The sequence below is a fragment of the Primulina huaijiensis genome, chromosome 4, assembly GCF_012295235.1.
Source record: "Primulina huaijiensis isolate GDHJ02 chromosome 4, ASM1229523v2, whole genome shotgun sequence".
Classification (NCBI taxonomy): Eukaryota; Viridiplantae; Streptophyta; class Magnoliopsida; order Lamiales; family Gesneriaceae; genus Primulina; species Primulina huaijiensis.
In genome coordinates, this window is record NC_133309.1 from 11,937,595 (window position 1) to 11,959,966 (window position 22,372).

General features: G+C 36.4%; 1 protein-coding gene across 1 annotated transcript; it reads right to left on the reverse strand.

Moving 5' to 3' along the window:
- Positions 1-13,560: 13,560 nt before the first annotated feature.
- On the reverse strand, positions 13,561-21,606 carry LOC140975839 (ATP-dependent DNA helicase PIF1-like). Its single transcript, XM_073439769.1, has 3 exons — positions 20,544-21,606; positions 20,368-20,453; positions 13,561-13,690 (listed from the first exon to the last, which is right to left on the reverse strand). Exons 1-2 carry the CDS (start codon positions 21,604-21,606, stop codon positions 20,413-20,415), a joined length of 1,104 nt encoding a protein of 367 aa, XP_073295870.1. The 3' UTR covers positions 13,561-13,690; positions 20,368-20,412.
- Positions 21,607-22,372: the final 766 nt, after the last annotated feature.

Genomic DNA, 22,372 nt, shown 5'->3' on the forward strand with positions numbered 1-22,372 from the left:
TCACATCAATCAACAAATAAGGCATATAGACAAATAATCTCATTCCAATCAATCCAATCAAACCGACATATATCATATAATACAGATACCTGTCGTATGTTACCCGGTCGCAACATACCTCAATTCTTCGTTCCGATTGATGTAGTTTGAAGATATCGGTATAATACTTTATCTACATCAATAACATACTCATTCCCATCAATAACACAATCCAAAATCATTAATATAAGTTCAAATAACATTTGAAACTTCAAAAATTCATATCAATTCAAAATCATATCCTAATTCAATTCCGACTTCGAATATGAGTTTCTTGTCTGTCATTCCACTACATATAAGAAATTCAACTTCAAATACACGCTATTCCAGCACTTTGATATTTAGAGCTGCTGGAACTAGAAGAAAATTACCTCAGTCAGAAGCCCTCAACGCGACGATCACAAATATATAGTTTGTTTCGCGTTTAGACAGCGTTTCGAAGTTGATTCGGACGAAAGAAAATCGAAATCTCTCGTTTATTCTCGAATTGTAGCGAAGGAAATAAAGAAAATGAGAAAGAAGCCTCGTTCTTATCACTCCACCGCTCTCGCGCTCGGGCGGTAGAATTCTCGCGCCCGAGCGCGAGACATTCTGTCCCCGAGTTACATTTGTGCCGCGCTCGGGCGGTCAAAAGTTACCGCTCGGGCGCCGCAGGTTCTGCCCGAACACTAAAATTTCTACCTTGGCGCTCGGGCGATCATTTTCTACGGCCCGGGCGCCACACATTCTGTACAAAATATTAATTTTGTACTATATTGGCGTCCGGCTTCTCCACTCGAGCTCTTACAACGTCAATTCATATTCGATACTTATTTTCTCAATTTCATTGTCATGATATACATCATATACATAATCACATGACAATTTCATAAATTATCGATAATCACACAGGATTTACGATAATACGATACACAGTCCTTACATTTCTCCCCCTCTTAAAAGATTTCGTACTCGAAATCTCAAACATCTCTATATACATAACATTGGTAAACATATATATGTCACCTGTTATAATACATATCAAAACTAAAATCAGTAAATGGATCAGTATACAGTGAATACAATGGAACAGGTGGAATAGAATCGAACAAGTGCGGATAGGATTCTCGCATCTTGCTTTCCAATTCCCATGTTAACTCCTCTACACCATGTCGTGTCCATTGTACTCGAACCAAAGGGATCGATTTATTACGCAATATCTTCTCCTTCCGATCCATAATGCGATTAGGTTGCTCAACATAGGATAGTGAAGGATCAAGTTCAACCTCATCAGGTGCAAGTACATGTGATGGATCTGGTGGCAGATAGTGCTGGCGGCAATGCTAGTCGATACGCAAGATCACCAACTCTATCAAGAATCTCGTATGGACCAACGTAACGAGGAGACAATTTTCCTCGCATGCCGAATCGAACAGTGCCTCTAAAGGGAGATATTTTCAAAAACACTTTGTCACCTTTCTGGAATTCCAATTCGAGTGAAAAGTCCAGCCAGAAGTACATATATCTTCGTGTACTTTGGCGACATTGACAGAAGCTAACACAGACTCATGCACTTTACGACTCAGGGCATCCGCAGTAACATTCACCGATCCAGGGTGATACTGAATCTCACAATCAAAATCTTTCAGGAGATCTATCCATCTGCGTTGCCTCATATTCAAATCAGATTGAGAAAAGAGATATTTCAGACTCTTGTGATCTGAATAAATAACAAACTTCTCTCCATACAAATAATGGCGCCAAATCTTCAGAGCAAATACAATGGCGCGGCCAATTCAAGATCATGAACACGATAACGTGTTTTATGAGATTTCAATTGACGAGACGCATAAGCAACCACTTTGCCATGTTGCATCAGAACACAGCCCAAACCTTTACCAGATGCATCTGTACACACTACAAATCCTCCGGTACCTGAGGAAATAGTAAGCACAGGTGTTGTGGTCAATCTCGTCTTCAATTCAAGAAAACTAGCTTCACATTCATCTGACCAAATGAATCGCTGATTCTTCTGGGTCAGTTGAGTAATAGGTTTAGCTATTTTCGAAAATCCTTCAATAAAACGATGATAATAACCAGCTAAACCCATGAAGCTACGGATCTCAGGAACATTCGTAGGTCTCGGCCAATTCAATACGGCTTCAACCTTAGCAGGATCAACAGATATGCCATGTCTCGAAATGACGTGGCCTAAAAATATCACTCGATCCATCTAGAATTCGCATTTGGACAATTTAGCATATAAATGGCCATTGCGAAGAGTTTGAAGTACCAGTCTCAGATGTTCAGCATGCTCCTTTTTCGATTTCGAATATACAAGAATATCATCAATAAATACAATAACGAATCGGTCAAGATAATCTCGAAAGACACGATTCATTAAATCAATAAATACGGCAGGAGTATTTGTGAGACCAAAAGGCATAACCAAGAACTCATAATGGCCATACCTGGTACGAAAAGCAGTCTTAGGCACATCTTCTTCTCGAACACGTACTTGATGATAACCAGATCGAAGATCAATCTTAGAGTATACCGAAGTACCCTGAAGCTGAACAAATAAATCATCAATACGAGGAAGTGGATATTTGTTTTTCACAGTAGCTCGATTCAATTGCCTATAATTGATACACATTCGCATAGTACCGTCTATCTTTCGAACAAATAAAACTGGAGCTCCCCAAGGTGATACACTCGGTCGAATATATCCCTTATCGAGAAGATCCTGTAATTGTTCTTTCAATTCTTTCAATTCCAATGGTGCCATGCGATAAGGAGCTTTCGCTATCGGTGCAGTTCCCGGCATCAGATCAATACTAAATTCAACTTCTCGATGAGGAAGAAAATCAAGAATCTCATCAGGAAATACATCAGTGAATTCTTTCGCAACAGGAATATCAGATAAAGAAGGCTCCTTCTTCGAAATATCAATAGCGTAGATAAGATAACCCTCATCTCCGCTAGTCAACAATCGGGACATTTCCAAGGAAGATACCAATGGAATTTTGGCTTGGGAACCCTAGCCATAAAAATTCCACTTGGGTCCATCAATAGGTCTAAATCGAACAACTCCATGAAAACAATTAACAGTAGCTCGATTTGTCATCAAGATATCAATGCCAACAATACAATCAAAGTCGTGCATTGGGAGGACAATCAAATTCAAGAACATCACATTATCCTCATATATCAATACACAATTATGCACAACTTTCTCAATCAAAATAATCTTTCCTGCTGGCGTGGCTATCGACAAAACATCATACAACGGGGTACACTCAATACCATGAGATGCAACAAATGCATGCGATATGAATGAGTGAGATGCTCATGTATCAAATAAAACACGTGCAGGATAATCGCACAGCGTGCAAATACCTGCAATCACACCACCAGGAGCTTCTCGCGCCTGATCCTCAGTCATAGCATACACTCGAACTTGAGGAGGAACCTAGGCAGTTTGACCACCTGGTCCTCGATATCGCGGAACATTCGACTGCTGGAAAGAGAGAACAGGAACAACAGGTCTCATCATACTGGGGCCACCTCTAAATCCAGGCTGGGGTTGAGCAGAAGTCGTACCCCTGTTCGGACATACTCGAGAGAAATGTCCTTCCTGCCCACACTGATAACAAGTACCAAACATACCTCGACACTGCTCGATAGTATGTTTACCCCCACAATAACTACAGTAGGGAGCAATCACAGGACTCCCTCGCTGTGATCCACTCGAACTCGAAGAAGACGAAGAAACAGAACCAGTCTTCTTGAACTTCTTACCCTTTGGACGCAATGCAGGCTGCTGAGCTGACAATGGTGGTGGAGGAGTATACTGTGGACCTCCCCGCCTAAGTCCAGCCTCGGTCGCCTTGGCTCGTTCAACTGCCTCTGCGTAGCTGGTAGGCAATCCAGAAACAACATAAGTATATATCGCAGGATGTAAACCATTTACAAACCTGTTATATTTTGCCCTCACATTCCCAGCTACGTGAGGTGCATACTTCAACAGAGAAGAAAATTTTGAAGCATATTCCGCAACAGTCATCGTTCCCTGCTGCAGACTATTGAAGTCATTCTCCTGAGCAGTATAATAAGAAGGAGGAGAATACTGCTCCAAAACCTGGGCCTTGAAGACATCCCATGTGACTTCAATCCCGACCTCTTTCAATCCAATCCCAGCGGCTTCCCACCAAGATTTAGCTCGATCTTTCGGCTGATACAAAGCAAGTTTCAGTCTCCGAGCCTTGGATTATTAAACGATATTAAACAAGTGCTCGATATCTTTCAACCAGGCCTCAGCTCTTTCTGCACTCTCAGTCCCAAAAAACCTCGGTGGTTTCAAATCGTGGAATCGAGCCATTACTACATCCATGGACAATCCTTCAAATTGTCTCGCAATCCTCTCAGTACTGCTACTCGCAGTTTCATTTGTGGGATCCATCTACAATTCATATGATGAATATCACAATTTCATATCAATTTCATAATCTCATCATCTCGTATCATCAATCTCATCAGATACTTACTCAAATCAAATCAAGTAAGAGAAAGTAATACAAATAATTCAAACACAAACGCACAATTCATTTGTGCCTATTCAAGTGTACAGAAGACTCAATCGAGCATTCCCAGCTATGCTCTGATACCACTCCGTGTGGGGCCCTTAGCTCCTAATCGTTATTACAATGCAATTTGATTAGGGTTAATTAATCACAGTGGAAAACGAGTTTAAAATTTCTTTACAATGAGCCCAAAATATATTATTTGAATACTAAAAATAGTATTTCATCTCACATCATAAAATATGCCCACTCATAATCAAAACAACTCATGCAACAATAAATCATATCCTCGGGACATGCCCCGGTATATAGATACATAAACATATATACTGGGATAGACAACTAAACCTCAACTCAAACTGTGACTCCCTCCAGAAGTACCATCTCCGGTCTCCTGATATCCTGGAGTACCTACCATTGTCCACACACAAAGACAACAACAGCCCCCCCTTGAGGGTGAGCAAAGCTCCGTATGGAACAACCAATCGTATATACCACAGATATCTAAATAATGATATATGGGATGCAATGCATGTATGTCGTGGAGGTATCGGGTCAAATGCCAATCCACTGAGCACATGTCAGAATCAAACGAATAGCTATCAAATCAATGCTCGAGCTGGCACACCGGCCTCAATAAGGGATACTCGTATGACAGTGTAGAAAAAGCGTCATCAAATCCCAAATCTCATATCCAATTATCGGGGCCACAATTGTCTATGCTTTACGGGTCATATAATACCGGCATAGCGATTGTGTTCACAAACCCCAGAATTCAATCAAATCATATCAAGGCATCCAAGGATCATAGCTCAACGTGCAGGTCAGGTATCGATGTATGCATCAAAAGATGTGTGTTAACAAAACATTTATTTTATACATCGATATCTCAATCTCAATGTAATGTATGCCACATCAATCAACAAATAAGGCATATAGACACATAATCTCATTCCAATCAATCCAATCAAACCGACATATATCATATAATAGAGATACCTGTCGTATGTTACCCGGTCGCAACATACCTCAATCCTTCGTTCCGATTGATGTAGCTTGAAGATATCGGGATAATACTTTATCTACATCAATAACATACTCATTCCCATCAATAACACAATCCAAAATCATTCATATGAGTTCAAATAACATTTGAAACTTCAAAAATTCATATCAATTCAAAATCGTATCCTAATTCAATTCCGACTTCGAATATGAGTTTCTTGTCGGTTATTCTACTGCATATAGGAAATTCAACTTCAAATACACGCTATTCCAGCACTTTGATATTTAGAGCTGCTGGAACTAGAAGAAAATTTCCTCAGTTAGAAGCCCTCAACGCGACGATCACAAATATATAGTTTGTTTCGCGTTTAGACAGCGTTTCGAAGTCGATTCGGACGAAAGAAAATCGAAATCTCTCGTTTATTCTCGAATTGTAGCGAAGGAAATAAAGAAAATGAGAAAGAAGCCTCGTTCTTATCACTCCACCGCTCTCGCGCTCGGGCGGTAGAATACTCGCGCCCGAGCGCGAGACATTCTGTCCCCGAGTTACATTTGTGCAGCGCTCGGGCGGTCAAAAGTTACCGCTCGGGCGCCGCAGGTTCTGCCCGAACACTAAAATTTCTACCTTGGCGCTCGGGCGATCATTTTCTACCGCCCGAGCGCCACACATTCTGTACAAAATATTAATTTTGTACTATATTGGCGTCCGGCTTCTCCACTCGAGCTCTTACAACGTCAATTCATATTCGATACTTATTTTCTCAATTTCATTGTCATGATATCTATCATATACATAATCACATGACAATTTCATAAATTATCGATAATCACACATTATTTACGATAATACGATACACGGTCCTTACAAATACCATCGTTATTGTTATTCATTCTATGATATTTGTGTTTCAGAGTTGATGGTATTTAATGTTTTCAAAGCCACGTTTTACAGAGTATGGTATACGTACATTGCTATGTAAGAGTTCCACTTACTGAGTTTCACACTCATTTCAGTTATTCATGTGATGCAGATAAGAGTGACAGGCCGGGACGTTGATTGGAGCCAGGGTCATATGCATAAGAGAGGGAAGGAAGAAGACTATCTTGCAAGTATTTTGACATGATCACAAAAATGATATTTTGTATTTTGTTGCTTCATTTGATTGATCATGTATTAACTTTTGTTTATACATTGTAATGTATTTTAAATCTTTCCTCCCTTCAAAGAAAATTTTAAATTCCGCTGTTATTTTATTAAAACCGGCCTGAGGTGTTACACAAGTCCCCAAAAACGTGCCTCTCAAATCTTATGGCAGTAAGGGGGTTCCAGCTTCTAATCTTTCGTGTTGTGCAGCCTATGGGTGGTGTTCTTAGGACCCTCCTCGTGTAAAAACATCCCCTAGACAACCCCTAATCATTGCAGCCCCTTTATATATGTAAACAACACAAGTTTGACTCCATAATCATGCTTAAACTTTCATGTGATGCATAAAAACGAAAATACTTGAAAGTGTCTCTTGTTTTTCCATAAAATTCATATATATAAACATATTATGGTGAGAAGATGTTTGAAGGAAAGAATTATGCGTGCCTTTGCGTATTTAACCGCACGAAAACGAAGCGGTGATGCGTCGCCTTGGCCGAATTTTCCTTTGAACTTACAAAGCTTTTCCCTTGATTTTTCTCTTGTGTGTGCCGTGTGTTTGCTGGTGGAAGGAGTTTTGAAATCTGATGGTTGTTTTGGGCGTGAAACAAAGAGGGTTTGGAGTGAGTTTTTGTATATTAAATACTTAATTAAGCTACTAATAATGCTTTGGCCCATTAAGTAAATAATTTAGGCCCATTTGTGCTTAATTAAAATATGGAAAATAATTTTGTTTAAATAAGTTTGTGAATATATAGCCAGGTTGCCAAAACGTTAGTATTTTTGTTGAAAAACAAACACCGTTAAAAATTACGTCCCGTTGTATAAAATCACCTCAAAACTCCTTATTTTCAAAAATATGAAAAAGTATCGTTCATATTTTAAATAATTAAAAACAATTATTTAATAAAAATATAACGTTCGAAAATCAGTCCACGCAGACCGCATGTATGAAAATTATTAAATTGTTAAAATATTTTAATTAAATGATTTTAGATACATGAATGATATATTTTGAGTGACTAAATGATTAATTGTATAATTTTGTTTGATTCACGATTTAAAGATTTTCAGACGAATATCGGTGGTTGGCCGGAACGGAGGTCCGGAGACGACTAAAGTGTTAAAATTTTAAAAGCTAAATTTTTATTTTTACTTAAGAAAATATTTATTTTAAATATTTTAAGAATTATTGCATTTTTAAGGACAAGTTTAAATTAATTGGTGGGAACCAAGAATTTTATGTATTTTATAAGGGGATTTTTGGAAATATAGTTCTATCTGTTTATTGACATTCGGATAGTTATTGTTGACTTCTTGAATAATCGGATCGGTGATGATGTAAGTTTTGTTTATCTTCAATTGATCTTGAAAAAAATCTATTGTGTTCGAGAACATTATTCCATGTATTTTTGTTCCCTTCAATGAAAACGGAAAATGTTTTTTTATTATTTTAACAACAAATTAAAATATACATGAATATGAAAGAAATTACCTCTTCGTCCACAAAGATCAGTTTTCTAATAGGCTTCGAATTTGATTTGGCGGGTATTTGGTTTCCCTGTCGTACTGCTTTAACTTTTATGGAAGCATTGTTTTGACTCGGTTGCAACAAGATAATAGGACATATGTGCAAGGTTTCCATTCGAGCTATATGATTTTGTACTCTATAATTGGCATGAAACAAAAAATTTTGAGAAAGAAATATATTAAACAGCAGTAATAATTTAAATAAATAATAAGTATATTGGAAATAATAGAAATTGATAGATATTTGTCTACCACATTGTGATTGAAATATAATATTTTGGCAGGGTACACAAATCGAACAGGTTCTTAATTCAAAATGTTTGGAAAATGAAATAAATACTATTTAAAAGCAATGGAACATTGGGTTACAAAAGTCGATGCTTTGATTTCACCGTGTTTTTCATTCAATTCATCGACTATATTCAACACAAATACGTTTAATAAAACGCACGAAGATTAAAGACTACCTGTCAAATTTTGATTTAAGGAGTTTCAACTTTGAATGAATAACCATCCTACTGTTGTATCTCGGTTTTCTACGTGCCCAAACGCAGCGGAAGTTTAAAATTTTTATTTTATTTTGAAAACAAAATAATTCTTTTGGACACTCGTATGGTTTTCAGGAATTAAATATGCACAGGATGTTTAAAAATTATACCTTTGTGAATTAAATCACTGGACTCCAACTAATCCGGTATAAACAAATTAGCTCTTGTTGATTCCCTACGAACTTTCTTCGATGAAATCCTCCTATCAAGTCCACGACTGGATGGTTTATTTCTCTTCCAATTTGCACTAGTAAATATGGAAGAAGTTTTTCGTAGGAGAGAAATTAATTGAGAGATGACTCAAATTTTCCTTCAAAGAGGTAGTGGCCAATTTTTTCCTTTTGAAAGTGAAAGTCTCGAAAGACTTTTTGTTGTGGTAGGTTAGGGCTTTTAATTAACATGTGTTATTTATAATTAAATAATAGCCTAATGACATAATTAACATTAATGAGCTTGATTTAATTAATTGGGCTAGTCCAACTAGTTTAATTAATTTAATCAAAGCCTATTAAAACTTTAATTATTTATTATGATGGACTTGTACTCTTACAAGCCCATTAAACATACCCACCTTATTTAATTTATTAATTAATAAACTCAACTTTTGAGCTTAATAAATTAAATACATTATAAATTCAAAATTTGAATTTATTATTTAAATTAATGGTTCAGGGATACAGCTAGCCGTGGGTTCACAACTCTTTGTGATTCAGGACATAATCCTTTATTCGGTCTTACCCTAGTTAACCTCATTCTTTTCATCAACACCATGATCAAGAATTTCAGAACTCATTTCTGATTGCACCCATCGGATCATGGTAAGAGCGTCTAGTAGCATCGCCCCATGATCCCCTAGGTATCGCTGATAGTGCCTGCAAGAACCAGTCGATTATGATTAATGTACAGTACGGTCCTTTCATCTCATATATCCCGATCGAATCTGCAACCATTGGTTCATCGAGGGTTGCATATTAATTCGATAACTATGTGATAACTAATGGTGTACAATAATAACCACGGACTTATCCTCTCGATGAATGATAACCACTTGGAAAGTCCGAGTGAGGGCTGTTCGGTATAATCATCATATGACTACCCATCTGCATGTTTGGACATCTCTATGCCCTTACCAAGAAACGCAGTACACAACAGCACAGATTCTAGTCTCGAGCTCAAGAGACCTTTATCCATGTTTTAGGCGGCTGAATCGACTAGGAACGAATTTAGATCATACAGTGTTTACAAACGAGTTTCAACATCGAATTACGATTCATTTGTATTAAAGTATAATCAAGGTCTTTATCTATGTTTGATAACATGGGTATACAGATAAAGAAATAACAAACCATGAAATAATGAATTATATTAAAATAAAGATTGTTAATTAAAACTGAGTCAATAAAATCCCTAGCCAACAGTTGGCTTGCAGGACATCTACTCTAACACCTATCTCCAAATCCCAAGCCTTCTTCGAATTTCGAAACGCGTTTATGCAAACTTGTAGAGAAAATTCCTGTGTATTTTTGTTGAATACATTTGAAAGTATTACACTATATATATAATTATTAATATAATAATAGAGTCTTAATAGAATCTTTCTTATCTTGTGTTAAACAAATCCTTCTTATCTAGAGTTCTTCTTATCCTGTGTTAAAAAGAATCCTTCTTATTTAAAGTTCTACCGGAATAATAACTCAATTAATAAAGATAATATAATTTTATTTAAAATTACTTAATAAATTATTATAATCATGATAAAATAAGTTTATGTTTTTTCTAACCTTTAATGCTTATTTTAAAATATAATTATAATTGGAGCATGTGAAATTTTATTATTATACAAATAACATATGTTGTCCTACTTGAGTCGGTCATTTATTAAGTTTTAAGTAGATATATTATAGCTATGACGTATCAAATATGAGAAAAATCAAATCAATATTGCTAATATCTTTTTTGTATATATATAAAATAACTAAATTTGATATTATATTATGTTTTTTGATAAATCAAAAATACAATTTATCTCGAATTACAAAATTTTATCTTTTTATTTATTACAAATTATCATCTCGTATTATTTTTTTATAAACCAAAAATACTTTTTTTCCTCGATTGAAAGAATTACACTACATATATAATTATTAATATAATATTAGAGCCTTATTAGAATTCTTCTTATCTTGTGTTTAAAAAATCTTTCTGATCTAGAGTTCTTATCTCGTGTTTAAAAGAATCCTTCTCATCTAGAGTTATACCGAAATAGAAACTCATTTAATAAACATAATATAATGTTATTTAAAATTACTTAACAAATTGTTATGATCATGTCAAAATAAGTTTATGTTTTTCACAACCTTGAATGCTTATTTAAAAATATAATTATAATTGGAGATGGTCAAATTTATTATTTTGATATCAAATATTTATCTCGAATCACAAAATTTTATATTTTTATTTAATACAAATTATCTCTCTCACACACACATATATATGGTCAAATTTATTATTTTGATATCAAATATNCAAAGAAATCCAACATCATCACATAGCTCCTAAGACCCGAGAATCCCACTCTAACTCGTATCTCCTCGCCTGGAGCTGGACTCTGGCATCCCAAGCCTCGCCTCACCTACCGTCAAGCACATGAAAACAAGAGGTAGCCGACGTGCCGGTGAGTATAAACCCAGTATGATACAATCAATAACATATGAGATTTAAAATGACAAATAGTTCATATAATTTCATAAAAATGCAATATAATGCAATGCATGATCAGAAGCTGTGGGTTATCAATAAATCTCAAGATCAAGTGAATCATCTGGTCATAGGGTACTCAAGAGAAGAGAATCCCCCAGCAACATCCACCGACTCATCCGCTCGATGTGGGTTGCTGTGTTCTACAATCCCAGGACTATGGTGCGCCTATAGAGAGTGTTCAGGCCATAACAGCGACCTCCGCATACACTATGCCAACTCAACTATAGCACCATACGTCCAACAAATCAATAAATCATGGCGACATCCGCCATATCAAATCTAAATCGACAAGTGGCTCAATATGCAATGTAATGATGCAAATCAATATCATCATCTCGATATCATAATAAACTCATCTAAAGACAACAATCATCATCAAATCACAAGTATTTCATCGAGCCTTAGAATTTTCAATTTAAAATAAAAATGATACTTTTACCTCGTATGTTACCGACCGTAACATACCTTTCAAATATTACCAAAAGGGGATCTCAATGTGTAGTCGAGAAGTCTTGAATCTTTGAAGTATACTATAACTCAAGAAGTCGGTTCATTTATCAAAATAGAGCAGTTTCTATATAAAATTCATAATTAATTCAATATTGATTCAGGCATTACAATTTGTAAACCGCCTCCGTCAAGTGTAAACCATCACTGAAGGGCTCAAACTGCCGACAAATATCATAGGAATCTTTGAAAATAAATCAAGCTAAGTATTCAAATAATGGTAAAATATACACAAGCCAACACCAATGTTCGCCTAAATTATACAATCGAGGTCGATGAAAATTTTACGAAGGCAGAATAAAAAAAATACACAACAATAATAATTTAAAAGATATATGTTTGTATCGACAAGAAAAAAATTAAGGTTTTCGGTGGTCGTGTGGAGATTTTATTCACCCCTTCCTTCCATGTGATTCTTTTTGTTTCTCGAATACATAGTATAATTTGGAAAACAGTTGATATAATATAATTTTTTAATTTTTATTTTTTGCAATATAAATAAATGAAATTAAAAGTTACTAATAAGTATCTACTGTAAAAAAAAAAGTAAATAAAATTAGAAATGATGACTGTTTTAAAACATTTTAAAAATAATATTAATGTTTACTCCTTCAAAATCTCTGGGGAAACCTTTTTTATTTTCTCTAAGCCAACTCCGGCATTCAAAATTTATTATATAAAACAAATAATAGCAAAAAATGGCTTCAAATTCAAGTTCAAAATCAAAATACTCTTGAAGGAAACCAAGCAAGATAATGTTTATAGATTGCATGAAAAAAATAATACATGATTGCAAGTAAGACGGAAAAAGCCACGACATTTTGTTCTCTAGGAACTTCAAGCACTTCCCATGCTCATTCAAAACTTGAACCGGTGCTTTTCAAGCAACACAGAAACATATGGTAATTTCTAAGCAAGATTCATTAGATTTGGACTTGTAAGTAAGCCTCTAATATAAACTGGGAAGAAGGGGAACCTGAATATTACGCACTTAAGCTACTCCAAAAATGTCTGAGCGTAACATACCACAGATACACATGTACAACAGACATTATGCACATGCGATATGCTTAAGTAACATGACTTCATGCTCATAAAAATTTCATATAAGGCATGCAATAGCATAAAGATTATTTGTGTATCATTAGGAAGTTTCATATATTCTCATATTATTAAATCAATGAGTTAAACTAAATATGTAAATTATTTAACAAACAAGCATCACTCTTTACAGATGCAAAATTAAACATAACATACTGGAGAGCGGAAGAATTGTAATGGATTTGACAAATTCACAGTTCCTAAACAATTGATTCTTTAAGGAGTTATTATTGACAACCCTTTACAACACATGAGACTGGTAATATTAAGTGCTTTGCAAATATTATAGCAATTCGGTATACGAGTGTGTCCCGAAAAAATGCTTACAAGATAGTATAGAACCAGGAAAACAGAGAGGACCTCATTTTATCTGCTTCAACCCTTTTTAGGCTGGGCATTGCTGGGAAAAAGCTCTTGCATGCTTTCATGGCTATGTCAATCTGAAGTAATATATAGAGATAAAACATGTTTAAACACCATAATCATGACTTGTCCTACATAAAATAGAATATTCACTCATGACATTCTGAAAAATAAACAGAAAAGAAAACAATAAAGTTTCAAAAAGTAAATAACACGGAAGAAATCAATGAGTCTAAAGGTAAATTCTTTCAACTCCCATTTGTCAATATTAGTAATATTGTTGGAAAATTTTGATGCTTAATGAATGAAAATTAAGCAAATTAATCAATGTGTTTGATTGGAAAAATTCGAAAAGAAAAATGAAGCTTAATGAACGAATATTAAGTTTGGTGGTTCTGAATTAAACTCGAAACGAGTTCATCAAATGTTGAAAGAANAAAAAAAAAAAAAAAAAAAAAAAAAAAAAAAAAAAAAAAACTGTAGCGCGCAGGTGCGCGCGCCTGCCAGTGGCATGTGCGCGCAGAGCCGCGCGCGCATGCCGAGAAGCTCTCGGTCGGCAGCGCTCGGCAGCGCGCGCACAGGGGCACGTCCTTCACGTTTTTTCGTGTCCCTTCGGGTTTTTCTGATGTTTTTTCAATTCCTTGGCATTGTTTGATGTTTGTGGTCAGTTACAATGGTCAAGGGACACCATATGAATGAAAGATCATGTCTTTTCACATGAAAATCATTAGATACATGATTATTCAAAATCAAAACATACATTTTACATCTTTTTGCATCTCCTTCTTTCTTTCTTCAACAAGAGAGAGTTCCTTCATTTCTTTGTGATAGAACTTGAATATTTGAGTGCTCATTATTCAAGTGTTGTTGTTGTATCTTGGGAGAAGATTGCCACAAACTCTAGCACATTGTGAGGGCAAATTCTTCTTAAGGAGAAAGTGTTCAACACTTGCCTCTACAAAACCATTTTCATTGTTTTCTTCTTGCTTTCCTCTCATATTTGAATACCCCAAACAACAATCTTAAGAAGAATTTTGGATTTTTGATCATTTGCAAGAAGATTTTCAATGGCATCATCATCTACAACACCACATCCAACCATTGCACAAGGAGAGAAACCAGAAAAGTTTTCTGGTGCAGATTTCAAAAGATGGCAACAAAAGATGCTCTTCTATCTCACAACCTTGAGTTTGTCAAGGTTCTTGAAGGAGGATCCTCCCACCGTTGCTGAAAACGAGACAGACACCAACATGAGGGCCGCTTTGGATGCATGGAACCAAAGTGATTTTCTATGCAAGAACTACATCCTCAATGGACTTGACAATGCATTGTACAATGTGTATTGTCAAGTCAAGACCGCCAAGGAACTTTGGGATATGCTTGATAAGAAATACAGGGCGGAGGATGCGGGCTAGAAGAAGTTCATTGTTGGGAGATTTTTGGACTTCAAGATGGTGGACTCAAAATCTGTGATGAGTCAAGTGCAAGAACTACAACTTATCTTGCACGAGATTCATGCGGAAGGAATGAGTCTAAGCGAGTCCTTCCAAGTTGCTGCTATGATCGAGAAACTCCCTCCGTTGTGGAAGGATTTCAAGAATTATTTGAAGCATAAAAGGAAGGAGATGGGATTGGAGGATCTCATTGTGAGATCGAGGATAGAAGAGGACAACAAGAGAACCGAGGCCAAGGCAAGTAAGATGGCAGCTAGGGTGAACATTGTTGAATCAAGTTTTAAAGGGAAGAAGATGAAGTTTGAGAAGCAACCACAACAAGGCCAACAACCACCAAACAAGAAGAAGTTCAAAGGCACTTGCTATAACTGCGGAAAACCGAATCACATGGCTAAGGATTGTAGGAAGCCAAAGAAGGGAAATCCTCAAGCCAACGTAGTTCAAGAAAGGTCGGTACCATTTGACTTTTCTCAACTTGATTTATCTGCAGTTATTTTGGAAGCAAATTGGGTGGAAAACCCAAATGAATGGTGGGTTGATACTGGAGCAACTCGACACATATGCTCCAACAAGGGGATGTTCTCCACATACACTCCATCGACCGGGAGAAAACTATATATGGGGAACTCCGCTACATCTGAGGTGGTGGGAACTGGAAATGTGGTACTGAAGATGACATCGAGTTTGAAAGTAACACTTGTTGATGCACTTCATGTACCGGACATAAGAAAGAACCTCGTGTCGAGGTCTCTGTTGGTCAAACATGGGTTTAGACTAGTATTTGAGTCTAACAAAGTTGTATTGACCAAGAATGGTCATTTTATTGGAAAAGGATATCTCGATGAGAACCTTTTCAAGTTGAATGTAATGGCTATACGCCAAAATGTTGTTGAAAGTAATAAAGACAAAAGTTCTATTTACTTGCTTGAGTGTTCTCATTTATGACATGTTCGTTTAGGACACGTAAATTTTAATACCTTGCAACATTTAATGAAACTGGAATTATTGCCGAAACACAACGTCGATCCAACACACAAATGCGAAATATGTGTTGAAGCAAAAATGACCAAAGCGCCTTACCACTCAATTGAAAGATGTACAACTCCTCTAGAACTAATACACACCGATCTTGGTGATTTAAAGTTTGTACAAACTAGAGGAGGGAAAAGATACTACGTGACATTCATTGACGATCATACGAGGTACTGTTACGTTTATCTTTTGAGGTCTAAAGATGAAGCTCTTGAAGCATTCAAAGGTTATAAGACCGAAGTTGAGAATCAACTAGGCAAACAAATAAAGAGAGTTCGAAGCGATAGAGGGGGCGAATACGGAGCACCGTTTGATGAATTCTACACATCTTTGGGCATAATTCATGAGACGACTGCTCCTTATTCACCCCAATCGAATGGCATTGCCGAAAGAAATAATCGAACTCTGAAAGATATGATGAATGCTATGTTAATAAGTTCAGGACTACCCCAAAACTTGTGGGGGGGGAAGCAATACTATCTGCTAATCACATCCTGAAAAAGATACCCCACAAAAAAAAATGACAAGTCACCTTATGAATTGTGGAAAGGTCACAAACCTTCCTACAAGTACCTTAAAGTGTGGGGGTGTCTAGCTAAGGTTGAAATACCAAAGCCTAAACAAGAGAGAATTGGACCAAAGACGGTAGACTGCATATTCATCGGATATGCACATAATAGTAGTGCCTATAGGTTTATAGTGCACAAATCCGAAAATGTAGAAATGAATACGGGCATGAAAATTGAGTCAAGAAATGCAGTAGGTTTTGAAAATATATTTCCTTGTAAAGAAAGGAAAGAAAATAGTTCTAGCAAACGAAAACTGGAGACGGAGCATGCAGGTCAAGTACCTACACATGAACCAACTCTAAAAGAAAATGCTACACCATTGGAAAGTTCTTCAAAGGAGCAAGAGCAAAGAAGTAGCAAAAGGGCTAGAATCTCAAAGTCCTTTGGTCCAGACTTCCATACTTTATGTTGGAGAATGAACCAAAGGACATACAAGATGCTCTGGCTAGCCCTGAAGCTCCCTATTGGAAAGAAGCCATCAACTCTGAAATGGATTACATATTGCAAAACCATACTTGGGAACTAGTGGATCTTCCACCAGGTACTAAGCCATTGGGATGCAAATGGATATTGAAAAAGAAAATGAGAATTGATGGAAGTATTGAAAAATACAAAGCCAGGCTTGTGGCCAAAGGCTATAGACAAAGAGAAGGTCATGATTTCTTCGACAAATATTCACCAGTTTAAAGAATAACATCCATTCGTGTGCTCATTGCTATTGCAGCTTTGCATAACCTTGAGATACATCAAATGGATGTCAAAACGGCATTCTTAAATGGTGAACTTGAAGAAGAAATACATATGGAGCAACCTAAAGGCTTTATTGTTAAAGGACAAGAAAGAAAGGTCTGTCGTTTAATTAAGTCACTATACGGACTTAAACAAGCGCCCAAGCAGTGGCACGAAAAATTTGAGAAGGTAGTATTGTCAAATGGATTTAAGATTAATGAGTGTGATAAATGTGTTTACGTTAAAGGCACTCGAGAATCTTATGTGATAGTATGTCTATATGTGGATGACATGCTAATAATGGGGAATAGCCAAGAGTTGATTAAGGGTACAAAGAAAATGTTGACAAAACATTTTGATATGAAAGGTATGGGTATTGTTGATGTAATTCTAGGGATTAAAATATTTAGAACTCCAGAAGCAATAATCCTATCTCAGTCTCATTATGTAGAAACAGTGTTGAAGAAGTTTAACGCTTATGACTCTACCCCAGTAAAAACGCCTTTAGACGTAAATGTCCATTTGGCGAAGAATCGTGGAGAACCAGTTTCCCAACTGGAATACTCCATAATTATTGGAAGCCTTATGTACATCACTAACTATACTAGACCTGACATCGCTTGTGCGGTTAACAAGTTAAGTCGGTTTACAAGTAATCCTAGTGATGCACACTGGAAGGCATTGACAAGGGTGCTTAGATATTTAAAGCACACCTCAGAATATTGACTAAATTACACAAGGTATCCTGCAGTACTTGAAGGATACTGTGATGCAAATTGGATTTCTGACACCAAGGATTCCAAATCCACCAGCGGCTATGTATTTACCATTGGTGGAGGAGCAATCTCTTGGAGGTCATCGAAACAAACTTGCATTGCTAGATCTACTATGGAATCAGAGTTCATAGCGCTAGATAAAACTGCAGAAGAAGCTGAATGGCTTCGTAACTTTCTAGAGGACATTCCGTGTTGGACAAGTCCAGTGCCAGCAATCATGATACATTGCGATAGTCAGTCGGCAATTGCAAGGGCACAAAACAGTATGTACAATGGCAAGTCTCGACACATTCGTTGAATACATAATACTGTACGACAGTTGATCTCTAATGGAGTTATATCTATTGATTATATTAAATCAAAGGATAACTTAGCGGATCCGCTTACAAAAACATTAAATAGAGATCAAATGTACTGTCTGTCAAGAGGAATGGGTTTAACACCTACCAAATAAAGTTTTCATAGTGGCAACCCAACCTTGTTGATTGGAGATCCCAAGATCTTGGTTCAATGGGAAAACTAAATTATGAGAACTTGAGGAATCACTCCTCATTCCTATGACGATGAGTGAAGTTGCCTACAAAGGTACTGAGGTTAATTATTGTACTTTTAATGATTCTGTAGCTTGCAAAAGCGCGGTAAGTAGGATACCCTTTTACAAGGAGATCACCTATGTACGTGTGAGTACGGGCCGCCTCGATGAAACACGTATGAAGCCAAGATGTGTTCCATGGCCAAAACGGACACAACCGATAAAACAAATGGAAATGGAAGAAAGGTTATCATGTGGGTACAGTTGTCTGGGTTTACATGAACCGCCAAGAAGTTCAAGACATCACGTTCACTTCGTGGCCTAATAAATCCGATTGTATTCCACTAAGGAAGGTTAAAAGCCAAAAGCCACCTCTCCTGATGTGATAATTTTTCGTATATACTCTCTCTTATGCATCACGAGCATTCATGCATTAATTTAATTCATGTGGGGGATTGTTGGAAAATTTTGATGCTTAATGAATGAAAATTACGCAAATTAATCAATGTGTTTGATTTGAAAAATTCGAAAAGAAAAACGAAGCTTAATGAACGAATATTAAGTCCGGTGGTTCTGAATTAAACTCGAAACGAGTTCATCAAATGTTGAAAGGAACTCAAACGAGTAGTCGGAACATGTAAAGGACAAAAATCAGAGAAAAAATAATAAAAAAAAATACTGTAGCAGGCGCGCAGATGCACGCGGATCGGCGCGCAGGTGCGCGCGCTTGCCAGTGGCATGCGCGCACATGCTTGCAGAGCAGCGCGCATGCGCGTGCGCCTGCCGAGCGCTCTCGGCAGGAGCTGTCGAGCGGGCTCGGCAGACGCTGCCGCTCTCGGCAGCGCGCGCACAGGGGCACGTCCTTCACGTTTTTTCGTGTCCCTTCGGGTTTTTCTGATGTTTTTTCAATTCCTTGGCATTGTTTGATGATTGTGGTCAGTTACAATGGTCAAGGGACACCATATGAATGAAAGAGCATGTCTTTTCACATGAAAATCATTAAAGACATGATTATTCAAAATCAAAACATACATTTTACATCTTTTTTTATTTCCTTCTTCCTTTCTTCAACAAGAGAGAGTTCCTTCATTTCCTTGTGATAGAACTTGAATTTTTGAGTGCTCATTATTCAAGTGTTGTAGTTGTATCTTGGGAGAAGATTGCCACCAACTCTAGCACATTGTGAGGGCAAATTCTTCTTAAGTAAAAAGTGTTCAACACTTGCCTCTACAAGCAATTATTTTTATTTTCTTCTTGTTTTCCTCACATATTTGAATCCTCAAACAACAAATATAGTGTGGCTCAACAAAGGTTAGTTCACTTCAGCAATAACCAGAGTCCAATATGGCCGGCATACTTCAGAAAGAATAATTTAGCAGAAATTTTTATATGGCATAATTTTTCTATATCAGGATAGCCTTATTGCTATACGTCTTCCGATTAATTCGCAACATGTATATATGCTATTTCAAAGACTAAAGTAATCAAATCCCACATTGAAACTTAAAAAACATACACAAATACGTGAGAAACAGATAACATCATTTATGTAGGAAGCTATTCCAAGGATGTAGGACAATTCAAATAGTGAGCTTCATTTTATTTGCTCAATTTTTTGTTCTAAAATGGATTTTGATTCTCTTCGACGCCAACTGGAAATTGTTTTGAAAAATTGTGAAAAAAAAATGAAAGATAAAACCTTCAAGTCCGACGTACTTAAGCTTTGTCCTTTCACCCACATTTGTTACAATGCAGTCTCTTTTACTTCCACTCTTTCCCCTTGACTGTGGCCGTCTCATGGTCTGCAAAATCAGATTTTTTTAGTAAATATATCAATTTCATACATGCAATATCAAAATTATTCTGACAAATAAGTTAATGAAATTATGAACCTTGACGAAGAATTTCTTTGAATACAACATTTTTTGTTCTTGCATCATCAACATTTTTGATTGAATTTGGCTTTATCAAGACTTTTGTAGCGGACATTGAAGTGCCTTTAGATAATGCAACATATAATTGGCCATGTGAAAACACAGGTTGTGGTAGGTATATACCAACAATTGGTATAGTTTGACCTTGTGCCTTATTAATTGTCATTGCAAAGTACAAACGAATTGGAAACTGTTTTCTTCTTAATTGGAAAGGATATCCCTCGTTCTCAGCAGGAGACAAAGGTATTCTTGGAATAAAAACATGTTTTCCAGCATGATGTCCAACAGTTATTTCTGCATGGATGACATTGTCTTCAAATTCCTTACAAACCATTTGGGTTCTATTACATAGGCCTTCAGATGAATCTAATTTTCTCAATAGCATAATTGTACAGTTTTTTTGCAAAACCAAACGATGAGGAGGCATTCCATTTGGAGTCAAGGTATTTAAAAATTCTTGGGGATAAAAATTATGAGTATCGTCAACAGTTTCATCAAAGCTTGCATATGTTTTACCTTCACCTTGGAAAAAATGAATAATTTTCTCATTCAACTTGTCAACATATTCATTTATTGAAGTAAGTATTGCTCGACTTGTCATATATTCTGTTGATTCAGCATTTTCTTTTAGATTTGGGAATGTGTGATTTATTAGCATTACTTCATAAGACTCCTCATCATTTTTGCTATACTTGATAATCATTTCATCAGGAATTTTGATATTGCCTTCACTATCGGTAGGTTCAATCCCACTGCCTATTTGTAGCAAAAAATCGCTAAAAACAGGGTCAGGTTTTGATCTCATATTTTCAGTTAGAGTCAGATGTTGCATTTGTTTATACAAATAAGATTTTACTAAACTTGAATTAATTGTTTCTTGAATTGTGGCTTTTGGAACTACCGGCAAAACTTGCATGAATTCTCCTCCAAGAACAACCACCTTTCCACCAAATGGTTTTTGGATTCCCGTTATATCTTGTAAACTTCTATCAACAGTTTCAATTGCTATCCTCTTAGCCATCGGTGCTTCATCCCATATAATTAATCGTGTTACACGTAACAGTTCTTCAAGTCCACTTTGTTTTGATATTGTACAATAGCTTTCTTCATGCAAATCAATTGGGATTTTAAATCAGGAATGAGCTGTTCGACCACCAGGTAATATCGAAGCTGTAACTCCCGAAGTTTCTGTAGCAAGGGCAATCATTTTCTTTGCCTAACATTTGCTAGCAAAGCACGATATAAATATGTTTTCCAAGTTCCACCAGGTCCATTGACAAAAAAAGGCCACTTCCAATGGAATCTAAGCACTCGAGAATTTTTGAGAATGCTTTTCGTTGCCCTGCATTTAATTTGGATTGAGCTAGCAAGTCGTCAGGTGAGATTTCAATAAACATTTCCTCTCGAGCTTCTGTACAAATATTATCATTGTACTCATCTATTTCAATAGTTATTCTTGGCAAATCAAAAACATGAATACTTTTTCCCATACTTTCCAAAATAAAATTCAAGTTTTGCAATGTCTTTGATACCAAAAATTCCTTGTTGCCATCATTTTCTTTCCTAAATTCTTCGGACATCGCGTCAAAATAAGTGTCCCATAATTTTCTGACATCGGATGGCTCACAATATACTATGATTGTTGCAAAAGTCTTCTCAAAGCATATGGCATTTGGAAGCTCATAGCATCATTCAAACGCTCAAAGTTGCTCTGATCTGATTCAAGCAACCCCTTTCTCTGTGCTGCTTCTTTGAATGTGAAAAAAATCTTTCCATTAACCGTTAAC